The sequence below is a fragment of the Diplotaxodon limnothrissa genome, linkage group LG8, assembly GCF_057381915.1.
Source record: "Diplotaxodon limnothrissa isolate DT_005_m linkage group LG8, D_limnothrissa_male_GT1.1, whole genome shotgun sequence".
In the NCBI taxonomy this organism is placed as follows: domain Eukaryota; kingdom Metazoa; phylum Chordata; class Actinopteri; order Cichliformes; family Cichlidae; genus Diplotaxodon; species Diplotaxodon limnothrissa.
The window spans coordinates 22688526-22707929 of record NC_140603.1 but is presented as its reverse complement, the minus strand read 5'-3'; the positions used below and the strand labels follow the sequence as shown (position 1 = coordinate 22707929).

The 19404-nt window shown below is 42.2% G+C and overlaps 1 protein-coding gene across 5 annotated transcripts in view; it reads right to left on the bottom strand.

Moving 5' to 3' along the window:
• The window catches only part of nrxn1a (neurexin 1a), a 62113-nt gene that overhangs the window by 17021 nt on the left and 25688 nt on the right, over positions 1-19404 (bottom strand). For 4 of the 5 annotated variants that reach the window (XM_085360896.1, XM_085360897.1, XM_085360893.1 and 1 more), the window contains 11 exons: positions 18778-18801; positions 16733-16894; positions 14952-15023; positions 14471-14695; positions 13516-13663; positions 11137-11267; positions 8855-9107; positions 5290-5493; positions 3836-3862; positions 854-976; positions 149-530 (listed from right to left, as the gene is read on the bottom strand). In XM_085360896.1, coding sequence (XP_085217022.1) covers positions 149-530; positions 854-976; positions 3836-3862; positions 5290-5493; positions 8855-9107; positions 11137-11267; positions 13516-13663; positions 14471-14695; positions 14952-15023; positions 16733-16894; positions 18778-18801 — 1751 coding nt within the window. The remainder of the gene's footprint in view (positions 1-148; positions 531-853; positions 977-3835; positions 3863-5289; positions 5494-8854; positions 9108-11136; positions 11268-13515; positions 13664-14470; positions 14696-14951; positions 15024-16732; positions 16895-18777; positions 18802-19404) is intronic. The other variant, XM_085360895.1, reaches the window with a different exon arrangement.

Genomic DNA, 19404 nt, shown 5'->3' with positions numbered 1-19404 from the left:
GAGGATGATCTTAATAGTAAATTATAAATTTCTGCAGGACAAACATTAACATGAACAAGTAAAACTGCCTTTTATGAGTAATATTTTATATTTTATTTGACGATGACTGACTTAAGGTAAATCACACACAACTTATTGTCCAGCTCACCCTTTAACCAGCTCTACCACTATGAAGTCATTGCCGTCTCCTCTGTTGAAGAGGATAAGACCGTCTGGGGACGTCGTCTTGAACTGCATGAAGAGATGCATGGAGTAATAGGCCTGCAGCGTGGGCAGGGTGACAAAACTGGAGCGGGATCGGAAGGTGACGGGGTCGGCCACAATGCTCTTATAACCGATAACAGCATTGAGCTCGCAGTAGTCAATGTCGCCGTTCTTGCACAGGTCAATGTAGGGCATGCCGTTCAGCGTCAGGCCCTGAAGGTGGCCGATGAAATTGGAGGGCACGGCAGGCATGAAGCGTTTCTCGGTCACAATGCCCGTCTCCACATTATGGAACTCCAGCTGGGTGTGGTCACCCGCCATCTGACCTGGTGGCGGGGTAAACTTAAGAGGTGAGGGCTTTGGAAAGGTGGGTTTCAGGTGGAACTGTTCAACACTAAAACTAAAAATATTATTTATTCAACATCCTCACTATGAATAAAAGACAGACTAATACTAAAGTAGACACTATCATGACCACAATCACAATTCAGTATGATTGCTTTCAGGCACAGATGCTCTCTAAAAAAGAAATAAACCGCTTAATGTTCAACACAGAATTCAAGTGGATGTCTACACTCCAACTTAAGACCTGGAAAAAGTGTCATTTTATGGGGAGAAAACAAAAAATAAGTCAGGCTGCTGTGGTTACCTTCAGCAGGCTGCAGGTCGTCCACGGTGAGTTTGAGGCTCTTGCCACGCCGGACTACCCTCACCGTGTGCCACTCATTATCATTGAGGTTTGACCCAGCAAAGATGGTCTCTGGGCCTTTACCTACACATAGCCCAGAGCACCATTAACATATTGCATAAAGATGAGGAGAGACAGAAAGAGAAACAGATACAGAGAAAGAACCAGAAGAAGGAGAAGAAGAGAGCCAGATAGTTTGAGTAAAAAATTAAGGACAGAAACTGAGAAAATGGAAGCTAATAGTAGCAGGGGAAGGAGCCATTCATACCCTGGGGAGACAAACACCTCAGTGTTAACGCACTCTTTCCAGACAAACAGACATATAGACAGACAGGCTTCTTTGCAGATTTACAAGAGAGACAGATGACGTGACACAGACAGACAGAAGGATTAACATAAATGGATGTTGGGGGTGTCTAAGACTGGAGACTGTGAGTCACAACAGGCCCACGCTGAGACAATCCATCTGTGGACAGATCGCACCGCCATGACGTTCTCCTACAACCCACACATGCACAGACAGCAAATTCAGACCCCCTTGACCACCCAACAGCCCTCTCGCCTCCACACTTATACTTGTTCAGGTGCCTGAATGTAGGAGATTTGCTTATGCAATGCTGCAGTCAGCCTCATGGTGGCACTAGACACACAGTGGAACATCAGCGTGCTCTCCAAGGTGCTGATGTGCTGCAGAATGAAAGAAGCTGAGCTGTCCTCTCGTGATGTCTCTCTCTCTCTTTGCTCATCTACCAGCTCATATCTTCACATAGTTGACTGCACACATTTGACAGGCTGACTGTTCCCCAATCCTCAGTGTCCCCTTGCTTCTACTCTTTACAAGCACCCCACCAACCTTGAGCGCAACTCCCACTACCTCCCAACACACACAGGCATACACTTACACATACTCCCCTTCCCTCTACTTGCTTTGAGAGTCTGCTTACAGTGACCTATAGGCGGTAATGACGGGGGAGGTGAGAAGCAAACTGACCCGAACGAATTCTGCTGCAGAAAATGTCAAGCATGCCGACATCAATCACGGAGGCACACACATACGGTCCCACACAGTCACACACACATATGAACACAGGTAGAGAGGTAAAGAAATGTAGATGTACAGGCTGCCGACACGTAATCATAATTAAGTCAATCAAAATGGATGTGGTGTGAAATGTGTGTGTGTGCAATTGTGAAGCTAAAAGAGTGTGTTGGTGGACTCGGAGAGCACAGAGGGTTCCCCTGAGGAGACTCAGCTGTGCTCTGGGCATGAGCATCTCATCCTGTTACCATGGATCATTGCCTTGCACTGAGTGAGGGAAAGAGTATGTGCATGTATGTGCGAGTTTATCATGTGTGTATGCGTGGACTTTTTTGAGTAGTAACTGAATACTCAAAAAACAAGCAGACTGATGTGACAGTGAAGCAGTGATCTGTGTTAACCTGGGAGGGAGAGACAAATGCACCCACACCCACACACACACACACACACCTATTCTGGGTCAGCGTTAAAAAGCCATTCAGTGAGTTACTAGTGAAGGCTGTGGCGGTCAGCAAACAGCCTGTGAGGTTAAAGCAAAAGATGAGAAATGACTCAAACAAAAAAAACACAAGGGAGGCTGATTGTTGCTTGGAAAACATAATTCAAGCCAAATGACATGCGAGACATTATAAAAGCAGGACAATGAAAACAAAACAAAAAAAAGTGTTTCATATTTCAATAGCTCCAAATAACAAATGGCTTTTCTGAAGGATACGCCTCAAATCTCTCCCATGCCGAGGCTTTTATTTGACTGCTGAGTGGACTATTTCACTGGCGCCTGCCTGTTAAATACATTTCCCCCCTTCCCCCTTGAATATCATATGTATAATTTATTGTATGCACACGGTGTGCCAGAAAAGTGGCTGCCTACTGAAATGTTCATTGAGACAACTGGTCTAAAATTGGCCAGCAGACATGCGGAATAGCAACAGTGCTGTGTGGCTAGTAGGGTTTCTATGGCAACAGCAGTCGTCCATTTCACCACCTCTTTGCCGTCACAGAGCATCCGCTTCTTTCGCTCTCTCTCACTCTCCTGCTTTCTCTGTGGTCGTGACAGAGAGAAACTCCACGTGAGGGAATTAAACTTCATCAGGGATTCAGCTCCACTCACAGCAGCATGAACAGGAACACACACTAAAGAAAACACACACACACACACAGACACACAGATGGGCAATGAAAAGACTACAGAATGCAAAGGCACTCACACAAGCACACACGCCAAAACCCACTAAATGAAACACTACCCAAAATTCCCTCATGTACAGTTTAGAAAGAAACAACAAGCAAACAAAGAAAACAACCCGACAGACGTCGGGATGAAGGTGCGACAGAGAGAAACAGAGGGATAACACGTCTTTTGTCTCCGGCATGAAGGAGAAGTAATTACCCTGAAGCTCTAAGTTGTATTCATCCACCAGCTTCCACTCTCTACTTCCGTACCTCTTATTTATCAGCACACCTAATTTTACTTAAACACCTCATGCCCGGGTTTCTTCTTCTCCTTTTTCTTTTATTTTCTCCTTCCTTCAACCCCCACCATCCTCTCTCATTCTCTCTCTCTGCCATCGATCCCTCTTTGCTAAAATGGCCGACCTGGAAAACCCTGGCCCTCAGCAAAAATCGCACCTCTCCTGCAGTGTAGCTGAACATCGCACGCATATGTGCACCTCCCCCGTCAAACACATACACACATGCACACACACACACACACATACATATCTGCACATAGACAAATGGTACAAAAATATGTTGAAAGAAGATTAAATGAACTGACATGATACACAGAGTGAAAAACAGCCACACACATTTATAAAAGCACATACACACAACGGCGCACACACGTTCTGAGGAGGTAGAGGAAAGGGGGGGGGGGGAGTTAGGTGAGATGGAGGATCACTTACTGGCTGTACAGTTTATCCTGATACAGTCTGGAGGGAGAGCAGAGCAGAGGGTTAATGCTGCACACATACACATACTCTCCACGCCCTGGGGATGCACACATCGACACACCCTGCATACATATACAAACACGCACACAATGCTGAGAAAACACACGCCCCTCGTTTGTCACAGGACCACAAGCTGGACCTGGACAATGTGCAGCAAATGCAGTTTCTTCGATTTTTATTTTGTAGCCAATAAAAGGAAAAATCTGAATAAAGACTGATGGATTTTTACCTTGAGCACAATAAAGAGAGCGGTGTGTCACAGCATGACTGGTGTGGTCATTGGCTGCTCTGGCCTGAGCGACAGCTTCAGTCACCAATAAAAAGCGTGGGTAGACTGTGATGGGTTATGTGTGTCAGTTTTGTCTAACGACTCTGAACACATCCCATAATTTTTGTCGCCTATCCAGAGCGCGAATCTCCGTAAATGGTTGGAAGATTCAGCCCCTGTACCTTTTTTTAAAAAAAAACCCCATGATGCCTTGGTGTGTCGAGTGGCGTCAACCACAGAAAAGACGTGGCTGCAGACAACCAGAGACCAACACATGCACCCCTCTGTAAGGATGTGTGTGTTAGCATGTAAATGAATTCACGTGAAAGTGTGTGGCTGTGGAAAAAATGGCTGCGAAATGTGCAAAGTATTCATGTGTGTGTGCGTTTGTGTTGTTTGTTGAAGGTGTTGGGGATGCACAGGTCTGCTGGGAGTGAGCAGAGAATGCAGCTTGAGGCTTGACCCTCTGTTCAACACAAAACCAATAACCTTTAGCTGTTTATATTTGCATGTGTGCATGTAATCTGTGCAACATATCTGCTGAAGCAGTGAAATCCATCTCTTGTGCATACTTGCAGCAAAATTAGCTGAAATATTTATTGGAATTACTGAGAATTCTAATTTAAAAGGGACATCTCATGCTCATTTCCAGCTATATATTTTTAGCCTCGGACTCTGGTGCTCTACTTTTCCATTACTCTAGGTAGTGAATGAGTTCTGCATGATTCATATTTCAAATTTGTGTTCCTTTATCTAATACTCAACTTTTGCACAGTCCCCGGTTTACCCATTTCCCAAAACAATTCATTTTAACTCTCTTCTCCTTCTCTTCAAAAAAACTTTCTTTTGATTGGCTGCCCCTCACAAACAAAAGCAGTCAGGTAGGGCTTCTGTGCTCACACTAGAGTAACGGTGAGCACTAAATTTTGGCCATTGCAACAGTATATATGTATATATGACAGAAAATAAGAAAAGCATAATAGGGCTCCTTTGAGTTTACCGGGACAAAAAGTTATTAATCAACAGTTAATGACTTTTCTATGCAAGAAATTACCAAGAGGCCAGTATCAGCTGCATTCCCATGACAGGTAATTAAAGTAATGCTTGAGATTCTATGTGTTTGTGAGCATCTGTGTACCTAGGTTGACAGTAAGTCGGACACGGGCCCCATCCAGCTCCAAACGAAGGGTATCTGCGGAATTACGGGAAGTGGTTGCCATGAGAACGCCATAGGCCCGCTGGGAGCGAAAGCGCAGCGAGACGTCCTCCGCCTCGGTGTGCATCACCACAGGCAACTGCACCTTCATAAACTTACTGCCGTCGTACGACAGGATAGTTGCATCTGCACATGATCCACAGAAAGAGAAAGAAAAAGAGATATGGAGAAGGAAGAGAGAGATGACGACAGAGGAGGGTGAGGTGGGTAGAAAGAGAAAAAAGGAGGATGATTGACAAGGAAAAAACACATAAGGTGGGTGGAGGGAAAGGCAATCTGATGCTGAATGAATCAGATTTAAACATGACAAAGTATGTTACTGCGTGGTTATACTTTTGCTGGTTCCCCCGCCAATACATGTTGAAAACCTTTCTACAAAATGATCCCATCGCTTTCCACTCTTAATTCATCATCACTCCCTCCGCCTTTGAGAGGAGTATGTAAAAATAGCCGCAGCTGGTTGGCTGGCCCTATTATCCGGTTCAATCAGAATGCATGGTGTTGAATGTGTTAGCCATCGTCACTGACATCTCAGACCCTGGAGTCATAATGTAACAAGCTCAGGTGAACCTGCTTTAATGTCTTTTGCATACTCATTTGCATATTCATAATCTTCTCTCCCTGCTTCCTGCTGGGGCCAATCCCCGACTGCTAAACTGTTTACCTCTGAGGACCCTATTTTTTATTGGCCAATTACATACACAGCTAAACACACTCTCCATGCCTCTGTGTCTTTATCTCTCCTCCTTCTTCCCTTCTTCTTATATCTCTCCACTCCATTCCTCCTTTGCCTTCTCTCCTCTTTTCACTCTCCCTGTTTCTGTGGGAGACGGTTTGAGCCAAGGCAAAAACAAGAGAACAGGAAGAGAGGAAGGCGTCATGAATACTGATGAGCCGAGAAGGAGGGAAAGAGAGAGACAGTGTGCGTGTGTGTGCGTGCATGTCAGAATAAGTGAGTGAATTTAAGTGTGAACAGAGAGGGGTTTAGTAAAGTGAGAGTGGGGCTGGGGGGGGGGGGGGGGGGGGGCAAGAAAGAGGGAAAGGAGGATGGGGAAAGGGAGAGAAGCTCCTGGCTAAAATGCAAATGAACCCTCATTAACTTGAGGTAAAAAAGAAGGTGGTTGGCCTGTTATATCACACATAACATAACTAACAGCCACACATACACCCGCCCCTGCGCATGCACACACATGAACACGTTTCTGATAAGGGAGACAGCTGACTAAATTTTCCTCATCACAGCACCTGACTCACTACCAGGCAAACAGGGGATAGAGGGTTGGTGAGAAGAAAAGTATGGAAGCCCGTTCATGCTGGGGAAAGAAAAAGACTGACGATACAATGCACGCTGGCTGTGTCACATACTGTTGCATCATTTGACGCCTGTAGCACACACCAGATGGACCATACAAACAGAATAAGTAAAGGATAAGACCAGTCACATTCTGCATTTTTTCTTCTCATGTCATCGATCCCCCGAAAATCCCAAAATCAGATCCCGGCTCATCTCTCAATGCCTTCTAACTTTCTTAACCTCATTTCCAAATTGATTTGTTCTTGCAAAGTTGTTAAGTAAAAAACATGTCAGGCTACTTTAAGTCACTTTGTCGACACATCCAACACAAGGTATTGGGATCAGGATATCTACATCACTGGGATTCAAGCACTTGTACTCTAATACTAATATGAACGAAACTATCTGCAACAATAAATAAAAACCAGGCTAAACATCTGCTAACATTTGCACAGTGGTCACAATGTAACAATAAAAATATAATAGCCACTATTTGACACAGGGTTCACACACACTCACGCACACCGCCCTAGCAGCAGGGTGATGTGAGTATCAACCCCTGTTGACATTTAAAAAAGCACAATTTATCCTAGAAAATCTTGACATGTCATCTTTTTGACTGAAAAGTAATAATTCTTAGCCATAAATTCAAATTCGTCATTTTACTACTCCCATTATACTCGCCATTAAAATGTGTCATTAAAAAATAAAAGCAATCTCGGAGCCAGAGCGTGGCGAGCATCTTTGTTCATTAATGAAGAGAGAGGGGGAACAAAGGAGTGAGAGAGAGAGAGAGAGAACGAGGGAGGGGAAAAAAGGGAGGGAGACACCGCAGGTAGAAGGCATAAACATGGCCAATCACTCTCTCCATCTGCTTCTCCATCTGGGCTTCCTTTAATCCACTGAACCACCAGTTAGTGACCCCTCAGTGCACACAGAGTGGGATGAAGTAAGATATACACAGAGCTAAGGAAAAGAGAGCGATAGATGCTGCATTGCTATGATAAACATACACACTGTGGATGTTTGTCCTATGAAATAAAACATTTTCATATCAACTCCTTTCAGAAAGCCTGTGTGTGAGTCTGCATGGGCATATCTCCTGCTAGATGATAGTACAATCATCACTTGAGACGCATCAGCGGTTATGGCGCAAACAACATTTCTTCTCTTCTTCTTGTCTGACACCCATCTCGCTTCTTCAAACAGGCCTGTATCAGTCCCTCTGCCAATCTTTCCTGCTTTCCATTTCTCCCCCGCCCTGGTCTCATACCATTTCTCATAACTCTCTCTCTCTGTGTCAGATTTTCTTCTCCCATCTCCCATTCCTCCTCATCTCCTCACCCGCTGTCATATGGCGGTTCCAGCCCGGTGAGTCCACCTTCCTCTGTCACAGCTCCTGCTCCCTGCTTTCTGCACACTTCCTCTCCCATCGATTCCCAGTCACTGCATCCATAGCACTCCAATAGTCCTGTCTGCAGCCCTGCTTCTTCCCACCTCTTCTCCTCGACCTCTGTTCCCTCTCTCCTTTCCCACTATTCTTTCTTTGGTACAGAAAATACAGCCAAAGATAGAAAACCTGCACCGTTATTATTTTTGTTGGTGAGCTAGTAGACTAATTTTTTTCATTTTTTATCTTCACCCATCCATACAGTATCTACTCCTCTTTTTATTTTCAGCTTCCTACACTCCATCACCAGGGATTTAGTGCAAAGTAAACACATCAGGACATCTGATTTCAGCATTAAAAAAATGAAATAATGCTTTAGTCACATTTTTATTTACCGTTTTATTTTACAAGTGCACCTTTTTTAATGCACCTATCACGCTAATTCAACCTGCTATGAGTGAAAAAGCATAATTCAAAGTCACAAATAACCAAAATTTTTTACAACCAAGTGATCACAACATATTTTCAGCAGCTGATTTATTTTTGATCTTAAGACTTCTGTGCTTCCACCCCACATCATCTGTCACTCATGCCTTTGGCATTACTCAGTGTTCTCAGGCAAAAAAGCAAATGACAAAGCTGTCATGATGACTACAATTTGCATCATGACATATTATTAAATTTTCACCCAATGTGGCTGTGCATTGACTTTAATTAACTCTCTTACTCATCTCCATTGTGAAAAGGAGACATTAGCATTTCTCTTGCTCTTCGTCCCCAGTCTCCTACCCTGTTATTCTCACCTCTCTCACAGGAGCGTCCCAGGTAGCCCGTCCCAGAGCAGTCACACACATAGCGATTCCAGCCCTCCCTGCAGATACCGTTGTGCTGGCAGGGGTTGGACAGGCACTGTTTGGGCGGCTCTCTGGAGCATGAGGGCTTCACTCCCACCGCCCTCTGGGCCTCAGCCAGCCGCCGGATGTCTTTGCTCTGCCCGTCCACAAATAGATCTCTGATGCAGCCTACGTACCCGTAGTTCAACAGCGCCGTCCACACCTGAAGAAGAGGATGCCAGTGTTGAGTCATGACTACTGGATATTTGTCCAAACTCTTGCAGTGTGTGTTGCAAAACTAAATACAAACAAATAATGTTTGTATCATCACTGTACAGCTTTTATTTATTTCATCATGATGTATTTTTATTTCTTACACACTTTGCATAAAACAGGTATTGGGGTAATCTTTTTTTTTATTAATCTAAAAACAAAAAATTAGTTTAAACTTGGTTGTTTCATCTATAATTACTAAAACCTTTTGCTGAAAATCATTCTCTAAACACTGGTTGCACATCTGTGCTCCAAGACTGCAAAATGCATAAGCTGCATTTTTTTAAAAGTTAGTTTAATAATTTTTTATATACCTATTAATATTGTTAACATAAAAAGTTCCCCAAATCTAATTTTTTAAAATCAATTTCAATTATAGGCCCGCCAGTTATTTTCTCAATTAACTGATAAAACATCAGGAAAAACAAATGAAAATTCCATGTCCATGCCAAAAGGAGAAAGAAGTATAAACAACAAAAACAAGAACATAATAATAAAATAATCTGTATATTTGGGAATATGTTTTAAATGGTAATTTTACCAGCCCAATTCACCCATTCATGCAGCTCTTTAGTCTATGCCTTACGTTTTTCTAACTTTCACATATACTCTGGTGGGTGCAATTTGGAGTTCAGTGTCTTTGGTAAATACTCTACGGCATGTGGGCAGGAAGAGCTAGGGACTGCCGACCTTTCGATTAGCAGACACAAGTGCTCAGTAAGTTGTTGCTCAGTAAATTCACTCAGTAAGTTGTGGTCAGTAAATTAAATCACTATTGATTAAGTACTGGAGACTTACGGTCAGTTTTACCCTGGAGGTAAAATACTACCAAATTACTAACAATAAGAGGTGAAAGACAGCAAAAGAAATAAAAAAGGATATGTTAAGTCACTCTGTGCTTGACAAGGCTAGATGTTGCCAAGAACAGAGAGCACATGCTGCAAGCTAAAGAAATTTCTCCAATTGTGTTAATATATTTGAATGCCAGGAGAATTGAAGACATGCTGATTGCCATGGCAAATTATTCCGTAATCTGCTGGAGGAAATCAAAAACGACCTGAAACCTTGAACTATAAGAAAGCATTCAATGCAGGTGGAACCAAAATGTTTCTTTCAAACTTTTATTTTTCGCCCTCTGGTTCTTGATTTAAAATTCCAAAGATTTATTTTTCATAAATCCTTTTAAGGCTATGTGGCACCCAAAAATCAGCTTCATGACATTCAAACTCCCTGCTGTTTTTTCACAGTTCAGGACCATGGACAGCACACAGTTTTCTCCCCCAGATCACTGCCAACCATACAAGCACTATAAACAATGACTTCTTTTTAGTGTACCTCTTTAGGTCATAGCATCTATTTTAAACTTCCTCTCTGTATGGCACTTTTTTACTGTGCCCACAATGGTGTTAAAGTTGCTTCTTTGTAAGAAGTGGGACCTTGCTGTTTTGATGTATTTTAATGAACTTGTGAAACACCTCCTCCAACGCCTCCCATTCTACCGCAGAAAACTTCCACTGCTTCTTGTTGGTCTGTGATGTCATGCTGTTTCCTGGGAGAAACACGCGTAAAACCTACACGTTTGTCAGATTACAAGTAACAGGCTGCACACGAGTTGTTAACAGCTCTCTCGCACATTCTCCTCCAGCTTTGGAATGCTGGACTTTATTGAAATTAACTTGGTCAATGTTACAAAAAAGAAGAAAAAAATCTGTATATTGTAAGTAGATTGCCGGCAGAATCAGACATTCTGTTAATGTAGGTAAAAAATTTTAATATGGAGAGTTTAGGTTATTCATTATTGTCTGCAACTGCCACACTTTACTAGAGCTGAAGTTGACATCATCTGCCAGTCCTAAACACCCACACTGACTATATTAAAACACAGGAAAAAGTGAGGAATGTTTGATGTTTGCTGGAAATTTTCTTTTAATTATTTGAGCTAGAATGCTTATCATAGCACATGATATCTACACACAAACCTCTGTTGGGAAGATGAGTCCAGCACGATCCTCAGGTAAACCTCCGAGGTACAAGGTGTCATCCAGGTCCAGGATTTCACTGTCTCCCGGGGCCGTGTATGCTGTTCTTACACTGTTCACCGAAATAGTTCCTGAACACGTCGCCAGACATCAAAACAATATCAGTAATTGTTATGACCTTCAGCGTGAACATCCTCATCACAATCACCACTGTCATCACCACCAGCACCACTATTATGAGTGCCATCATTATCATCTTTATCATCATCATCCTTGCGCCTCTCTTTGTACTCCTCCTCCTCATCACCACCACCACCACAAATCACAGCTACAATCAGAAGTAATTGAAATTCTACACAGTCCTCAGGTAGTCCCTGTGAGTTAAAAAATGCCACATTTAACATTTTTTTTGCTAATAATATATTTCCTTTTGGAACAGTAACGCGCGGTTGGAGCAAACAAATAGGATTCCCACTGAGAGGAAAGGCAGCTTCTACAGACCTCTGTAATTAACACAGAGTTTCAAGCAATAACTATATGCTCATAACAGGCTGACATGTGTAAAACATCCCCATCTGTAATAGAACTGTACAGTACTGTGCAAAAGTATAAAGTCACCCCTCATTTCTTTATATTTTGCTAGGAAAATGTAAAAATAGGAGCACCAGTTCATTGAAACACCTGCAAAAATGCATGGAAATAGAGTATGTGTAAGGCAAAAACAGAACTTGTACAATTCTAATGAGTTTAAAAGTAAATGTTTGACATGACAACCTTTATTCTTCAACACAGCCTTAACTCAATGGCAAGCTTTCTTTTAATTTCTTTAAGCAGTCTTCAGGAATAGTTCTCCGGGCTTCTTAAAGGCCACTTCAAACCTCTTCCTTGGATGTCTGCTGCCTTTTGCAATGTTCTCAGTCAAGATGATCCCACACTGCTTCAATAAAGTTGAGGTACAGGCACTGGGGAGTGCAATCAATGACTGATGGTGTTTCATTGTGTGTTTTTAATCCAGGTATGCTTTCACTGCATTGGTAGTTTGTTTTTGTGATCATTGTCATGCTGAAAAATGAAGCCATTGGCAATCAGGTGCTTTCCAGATGGTATTGCATGGTAGATCAAAATCTGATGGTACTTTTCAGTGTTTTAATAATTCCATAATTCCATCAATTTTAACAAAATTCCCAACATCACTGGATGAAATGCAGTCACTAACCATGACAGAGCCTCCATCAATTACAGACACTCACTAGTGTAACTCTCTCTTGTCAGATTACAAGTAAGAAGAGTAGGAAAGTAGATGGATCTGGCAGAAAGGCCAGATCTCACAGGTCCTGTATCTGGATTTGTTTCCTTTTCTTATGACATAACTGTCAGATGCTGTTCAGATGCTGTAGATAGTTTTTTTCCACCTCTTCTTTTGTCCTCACTCGTCCAATTTGTCCCTACACTTTTTACAACACAGTACGCACCATACGGAAAGTTTTTGGCTCTTTTGGGAATCACCTTGTTGGTGCAAAAATACTATTTTATGCCTCCCAAATTGTATTATCTTTGGTATTTTGAGTTGATTAAATTTAAAAACATTTGGAACAAATTATGTATTTTTGCAACAGGCAGCTAATAACCCTAAAGATCCCTAAAGATACAATTTAAAATGGGTTCTTTGCTAATTTTTCTGTTATGCATAGACACAACAAATCTAGTGATTCATAGGCCAGTCTTAAATTGCTTAACAAAAAAAAACAATTCATCTGACAGTGGTCAAGTACAAGTACAAGTACAAGAACTGGACTAAAAATAAATTAACAAGCAATGAATGTCCAATGATAAACTTAAGAAAGCCTGGGGAAGTGTTGTTCAAGACTTTGCACAGCACTCGATAGACTTACCAGAGAATCTGGGTCCTTAGCAGCAAAGTATAAAGAAATGATGGGCGGCTCAAGACTTTTGCACATAACTGTAACTGCAAAATGATTTTAAGACATTGTGCAAGTATGTTTTACATACCGACTGACAGTAATTGTGACAGAAAGGAAAGGTTTAGAGCAAATGTGATTATGATGTCAAGTAGCATTAATGGGTCTACCAGTTGGATACGAAACAGGCCACCAAAAGCTTTAATTTTAGTCTGAGTGTTATTATACCAGCACATGAACAATACACTTGACAGACCTGCTGTATATGAATTGGGTTAAAATAGTCAAAATAAAACCCCTTAAAGTCAGATTCAATAGAAACAGGTGAATTAAATACATACAGAATGCAGATGGTTGCAAAAATGGTCATGTTAATCTGCTGCTTGCTTCAAAATGTGCACAGCTACTGTCAGTTCAACTTTTCCTATTAGCTTCAGAATTAAAAGAGCTGCGATTGTACCTGAGCGTCCGTCTCTCTGGAAGTCAACATGGTACCATTCTCCATCATTGACCTTTCTGTCGATGGCCTTGGTCTTGGTGGTTCCTGAGCCCATGTCCAGCAGTAAGTACAGGTGTCCATCAAGCATCTCAATAGCAAAAAAGTCCACCTGTAGATGAACCGGAGACAGGTGTAAAAAAAAACAAACAGGAACATTTGTGCAAGCTGTGAAAATGCAAATTATAGTTGCAGGTGTGACATGAGTGCAATTTGTTCAATTTACTTCTTTTTGAATTCTCATTAATGAACTATTCATCTTGAATTTGTAGAAGTGGGGACTTTCGTTTGTTTAAAATCTCAATTCTGCAGCTAAAGCTCAGAATATCAGTCACGATTATAAAGTCACTGCCCTGTTAGAGAGGATGATTAAAGGTAGCCGTTTTAATGAACTGAATTTTCAGATGCAAAATCTTTGTACACATTAATAAGCGACAGGTGCGTTGGAGGAATAAACTTCATTAAAACAGCTCAATTGAACTCCCGCACGCTGTTCCACTTACTGTTCGTATACTTACTAGTGGACCATTCCACCTTCTTCATAAGTAACATCCCTTCATATCTATCTAGATAATCATTCCAACATCCAGCAGACTAAAAAGATTAATGAGATGAATTTAGCCACCTTGCATTATGTGAGTGGTCAGCCAATAATATTCTACAAAAAATATTCTAAATGAATTTCTGTTCTTCATAAATGGATTTTGTACTATTTCATCAGAATTTTGAAAAATGTATACTTTGATAATACCTAATACTTTGTTTATTTGGCTACACCCCTTCAAAACTAAAGTAACTCATATGAACTTCTGCACTTTGTACTATAGTGACCCAAAATATAGCTGCTAAACATCAACACTGTCATTAAAATTTATTTCAACATTATACATTATACAGTTAGCCTAGAATGTTTTTTTACCTTGACGGTTGGAGGTGTGCGCGGATCCTTGCGCTGCTGCTGCCGGGGTTTGCCGTGGCTGAAAAGCATCAGCCCATTGGGCTCTGTCGTCCTGAAGTCAAATGAGATGGATCCCGCCTTCTTCGCTGTCCACTTGCTCAGTGCCACGTAAGACTCTGGGGTGTCAAAGGTCACGGGGTCTAGCGTTGCTACACTCTCACACTTAAAGGACACCACCCCACTTACCTGGTACAGAAAACAGTTGAGTTGTTAAATTGCTGTAGTGACTATCTGGACCAGTATGGTTCCTTTGTAGTCTGAGACCGAAATAAAGCCAGATTCCAGCTGTGAAGTGGCTAAAAGATAAAAGCTTGTGGCTACCTCTCAAATATATAATCCCATTTACATCGCTACAGTGTGAGTCTCACAGGGCGAGACATGAGGTGTTTGAGGGGATCCAGCATTGTCTGGCTTGTTGGGACGTGTTGATTAAAGCACATACCTTCATCTTGGGGTCTCCCTGTTTAGCCAGTCTAGACAGCTCCAACCGTACATCGTTGTTCTTGTACACCACCTTGAGGGGAGGGGATTGAAAGAAAATAATGATATCTGAATGCTGCTTCACTTTTAACCAACACACATAACATTTCTGATAGAGAAATTATTAAAGTAATGCTAAATTCTTATTAGTAAGCTGGAGGAATGTATCTCTCTCGCTGCGTCTCTGTCTCACTATCCCTCTATCTGCTTTCTGCTATCCAAACATTATGTACTAGCACACACAATGATGCTAGACTGTTTCCCTGTAAGGGAACACACACGTGACAGTTCCCAGGATAACGTTGGGGGAAAATGTATGAAAAGGTTCAGCAACAGTAAGATTGATTGACTTTTGAGCACACATCGATTAATGTTTAACCTATTCAAACACATTTTCTATTCAAATGTTCTGATGGGTTTTTTATATGAAAGCAAGAACCTAAAGACCAGCATCCACTCCGGCTTCATCTTTTCAAACTCCCATTTGTCCCTGCCACCTGCATGATTGCTTTTACATCTTCTATTTTCTTTGCTTTACTGTTTCTCTCTTTGCTTTCCCTGACACAGTCCGCTCTCTGACTCAGTGTATAGAGTGTGCTTGTGCTGAGCATTCTGATGTTGAGAGATGAGCACACAGGCTCTGCTTTATTAATCCAGACCTCCTTCTATAACCTGTGAGCAACCAAATACTCCTCTGCATTGGCTCTGCGTTTTAATTTTCTGCATGTCAGGTGCTATTGTGTGTGTGTGTTTAAGGCAAGGGGGTGGCTCTTGAACACAATAAGTGCTTCAAACGGTCTTACGGTGTGGGTGTTTATGGGGAGGATTGTGCCTGTGCTGCATCCAATGCACAAAACTGTTACAGCCGTGATTGCTCATACATATGATGATTCGCAGCATACATCTTAATTTGCTCACATGGATTATCATATCATCGTATTAAATATGTAAATGTGCCAGTGGAGGGTTCACTTTGACAGCGGCAGCCTCATTTAAACATCATCACTCTTAATGAAGCAACACAGAGTGCATTCACTACTGATACAGATAGCTCTCTGTTTGGCACATCATCTGTTGGCTTGTTTGGTTGTTTGTTTATGCCTCTGTGTGAATCTGCGTGAATGAAAGGGAGACTCAGGCAGGGTGTGTATCCGATGGGCGTGAGGATGTCTTTGGGAGTTTCGTTGTATCAAGCTCTGGGTATCCATACGTATGTTTATTTGCGTGCAGCAACTGTTTCAGCGGAAATATTTGGGCATATAATATTACACTACGACTGTGTTTTCTGTGCATGCATGCATGTGTGCATTGTGAGTTTTTGTTTCTGTGGTGCTGTGGCCCATTTCAAGCACAGTGGATGGATGGAGCATCTCTGTGGCGTACCTAATTAGCATGTTAGTGCTTAGTTCTGTATCTACTCTCTCAACTACACTCATCACTGATTCTCTCTGATGCTGGGGAGGGTGTGTGCGTGTGCGTCTGGGACTACTTGTGTGAGTCTGCCAAATGGAAGCATGTCGGTGTATGTGTGCTTTATAAGATATTGTGTGTAAAAATGTTTGTGTGATGCGTGGCAGAAGAAAGAAAAGAAGATTTATTTTAGTTTAAATGAATATTTCTTAAACCTTAGGTCAAAGCGGACAGCATTAAGCACTTGGAAAGACATTTTACACATGCAAAGTTTTATCCTATGCCAATAATTAGGTTTTTTTTTTTTTTTTACCTATCAAGCATGTGCCCCACCTCTTTCAGACATCCCATGAAATTATTGCTGACTGGAGAACCAGGCAGGTCAGCGGTGCTGGGGCTTCCTCCCACGTAGAAGAAGTCATCAGAGCCTAGCATGGTGTAGTCCTCCTGTGTGTAGCCCGTGGTGGTCAGGATGCCGTCCACAGAGATGGTCACCTACACAACAAAGCACAGGGAAAGGACACGCTATATACTCACACCAAAGGCAGCGCTAAGCGCTAGCTAGGCGCTGACCAGCCAAATTAGCCCCCGTTGCTCTGGTAACCAATCTATATGCATTCTGGCAGGGAGAAGGCCTGATTGGTTTTGGGAATTGGCCACTTTGATTCGCAGCAGTTGGATCAGTGCTGGCTGTGTGGTGTAACTGAGTAGTGTCGCCTCTTGGCTTTGCTGATGTAACCGGCTTCAGAAATATGTAACTATGCACTGCTAAATACCGCTCACTCCTGCAGGTAGTGGTAAACTCTCATTTTTCTTTTGTGCGCTCTGAGAATTAAAACGGCATAATCTTCTATCTTCGGCCTACCAAGAGCAAAAAGTCTATTGTAAATTCTCTATGCGATTAATAAAGTTTTGCTGAAACCCAAAGCTTCAGGGCCACAATTCTCTCGGTACCCAGACTTCAAAGGCAGTTTATTATTCTGTGACTGCATGGTAAAAAATAGACTAAACCATAGTGATTTTGCTAAAAGGTTAGCCTTGTTTATTAAAGGAAAAGCCAACTTAACCCATATCAGTGAAATTTTCCAACTTATGTTTATGGTTCGTACGCTTAAGCTGCTTTACGGTCTAGGCAGAAGACGCAATTTGATTTATTTCCTAATATGCTAACAAGATTTTTCCTAAATGCTTTGCCTAAAGTGACACTGGTGCTCTTATAATTTAATCAGCTCATTTTGGAGTGTAATAGCCTGTACAGAGGCTTTTAGGTGTCACTGATATCCAATCTTGTCACACTCAAGTCACCGTTAGTGGTACATTATCACTCTCTGATATTCTACAGTACATTACTGACCATGTCTGGCTGCCCATAAAGGTTGTGAGCTCTTTATTTCCCCACTACAATAAGTTCCCTCTGACTGCTGGTGCTCATCATTGCCAGGCAAACTTGCCCAGCCAGTCAGGTGTTAGTAAGTCTCCGCAGGCATCTTCGTGCTATGCAGTAAGGTGTTAGTACTATTTACTTGTTAGTAGTTGTTAGTTGTTGCACTGTTGGCAGCCACAGAAGTGTTACTTGTGTCAGGCCAAGCTGTGTTGGGTTACTGAGGTCAGGGTTCATGATTTCAATGCTGTTAGTCATTGTGATGATGTTATGTTATTGTGTTGTTAGGGTGAATTGTGATGATGGTGTTAGTTGGTTAGTTAGTGGTCTGGGGGGGGTTTGTTAGATCAGCGAATCAGGATGACAAACACACAGATTTAATGCACACACGCACAGGTGTTAGATGGGTTACGCCTCATTCCACACACATAAATATACAAACATGCAGTCTGTTCCTCTCTCTGCATGCAAGCACTGGCAAAGAGGACACAATAGATAATAAAATACAAAAAAACCCCAACAACATACGACAGGATGAGTTAGAGGCACCATGAAGAACATGCAGTGGAGGATTGGTGAAAAATAAAAGAAAAAAGAATTTAAAAAAAGAAGGGAAGGAACCTCTCTATCCACTTTACGGACCAATTAGAGAGGGGAAGGGTTTTTGAGTCACGCCATGCAGGATGGGGGAAGGGGAGGGCTCGTCATTTGCGTGCAGGTGAGGGATGAGCCAATCAGCGTGGGCCTACATGTCAGTCACAAAGTGATGGGGTGAAAATAAAAACAGTAGAAGTAAGGGAGGGAAAGGATTTATAGAAAAAAAGTGGTTGGCAAGGAAGGTGGATGTGGGCTTTTTAAGCGTAAAAGATTACCAACCGCATTTATCCTGTTATTGGTTTAGTTTTGATGTCTATGGTTCAAAAGGAAATAGACACGGGGCAAACCCAAACTAAGAAACAATTAGAATGATATCTACCGAACAATGGAGTTTGTTTACCATAGCGTGTCCAATGCCTGAGTGCTTTGTAGGAGAGGGGGAGAAAGGAAAGCAAAAAACTGTGAACAGAACAACCTCGGGAACAAAAAAAGGAAAGCTAGAAGGCCTCTGGTGAGGTTAGTAGGTTGGTTGGAGTGGTTTCGCTAGGAGAAGGGCACAGGTTAGGTTAGTAGAATGAATCATTCCATGGATGGTGGTTAGTTTCACTAGCAGGTTAGTAAAGTTAGTAGTCAAGTTAGTAGTACAGACAGGCAAACGGTAGAGGCAGGGCACAGGTAGGTTACAAGCACCTGGGTGCTAGTGACCCTGTATGTTCTCTAGTCCACTCCCTCGCTCTTTCACTCTCTCAGTCATTCACTCACTCAAACACACAATTGAAAATGCACTCACCTAGAGCTGAGAGCAGTGCAGGTCTGCTGGTAAAGCCACTGTAAACTAAGACCAAAACCTCAGGTATTTTCTTACTACCATAGCATCACTGCAATTGGACAACAGACCACTGACCATGGTTTCTACACTGTTTAGCTTCCCTCTGCTGACTACAGTCTTTTCAGCCCCGTGTGGCCCTGGAACACCTGCACTGTGGTTCATCAAAGTCAAATACAGAGCGAATCTATTTAACAAGGA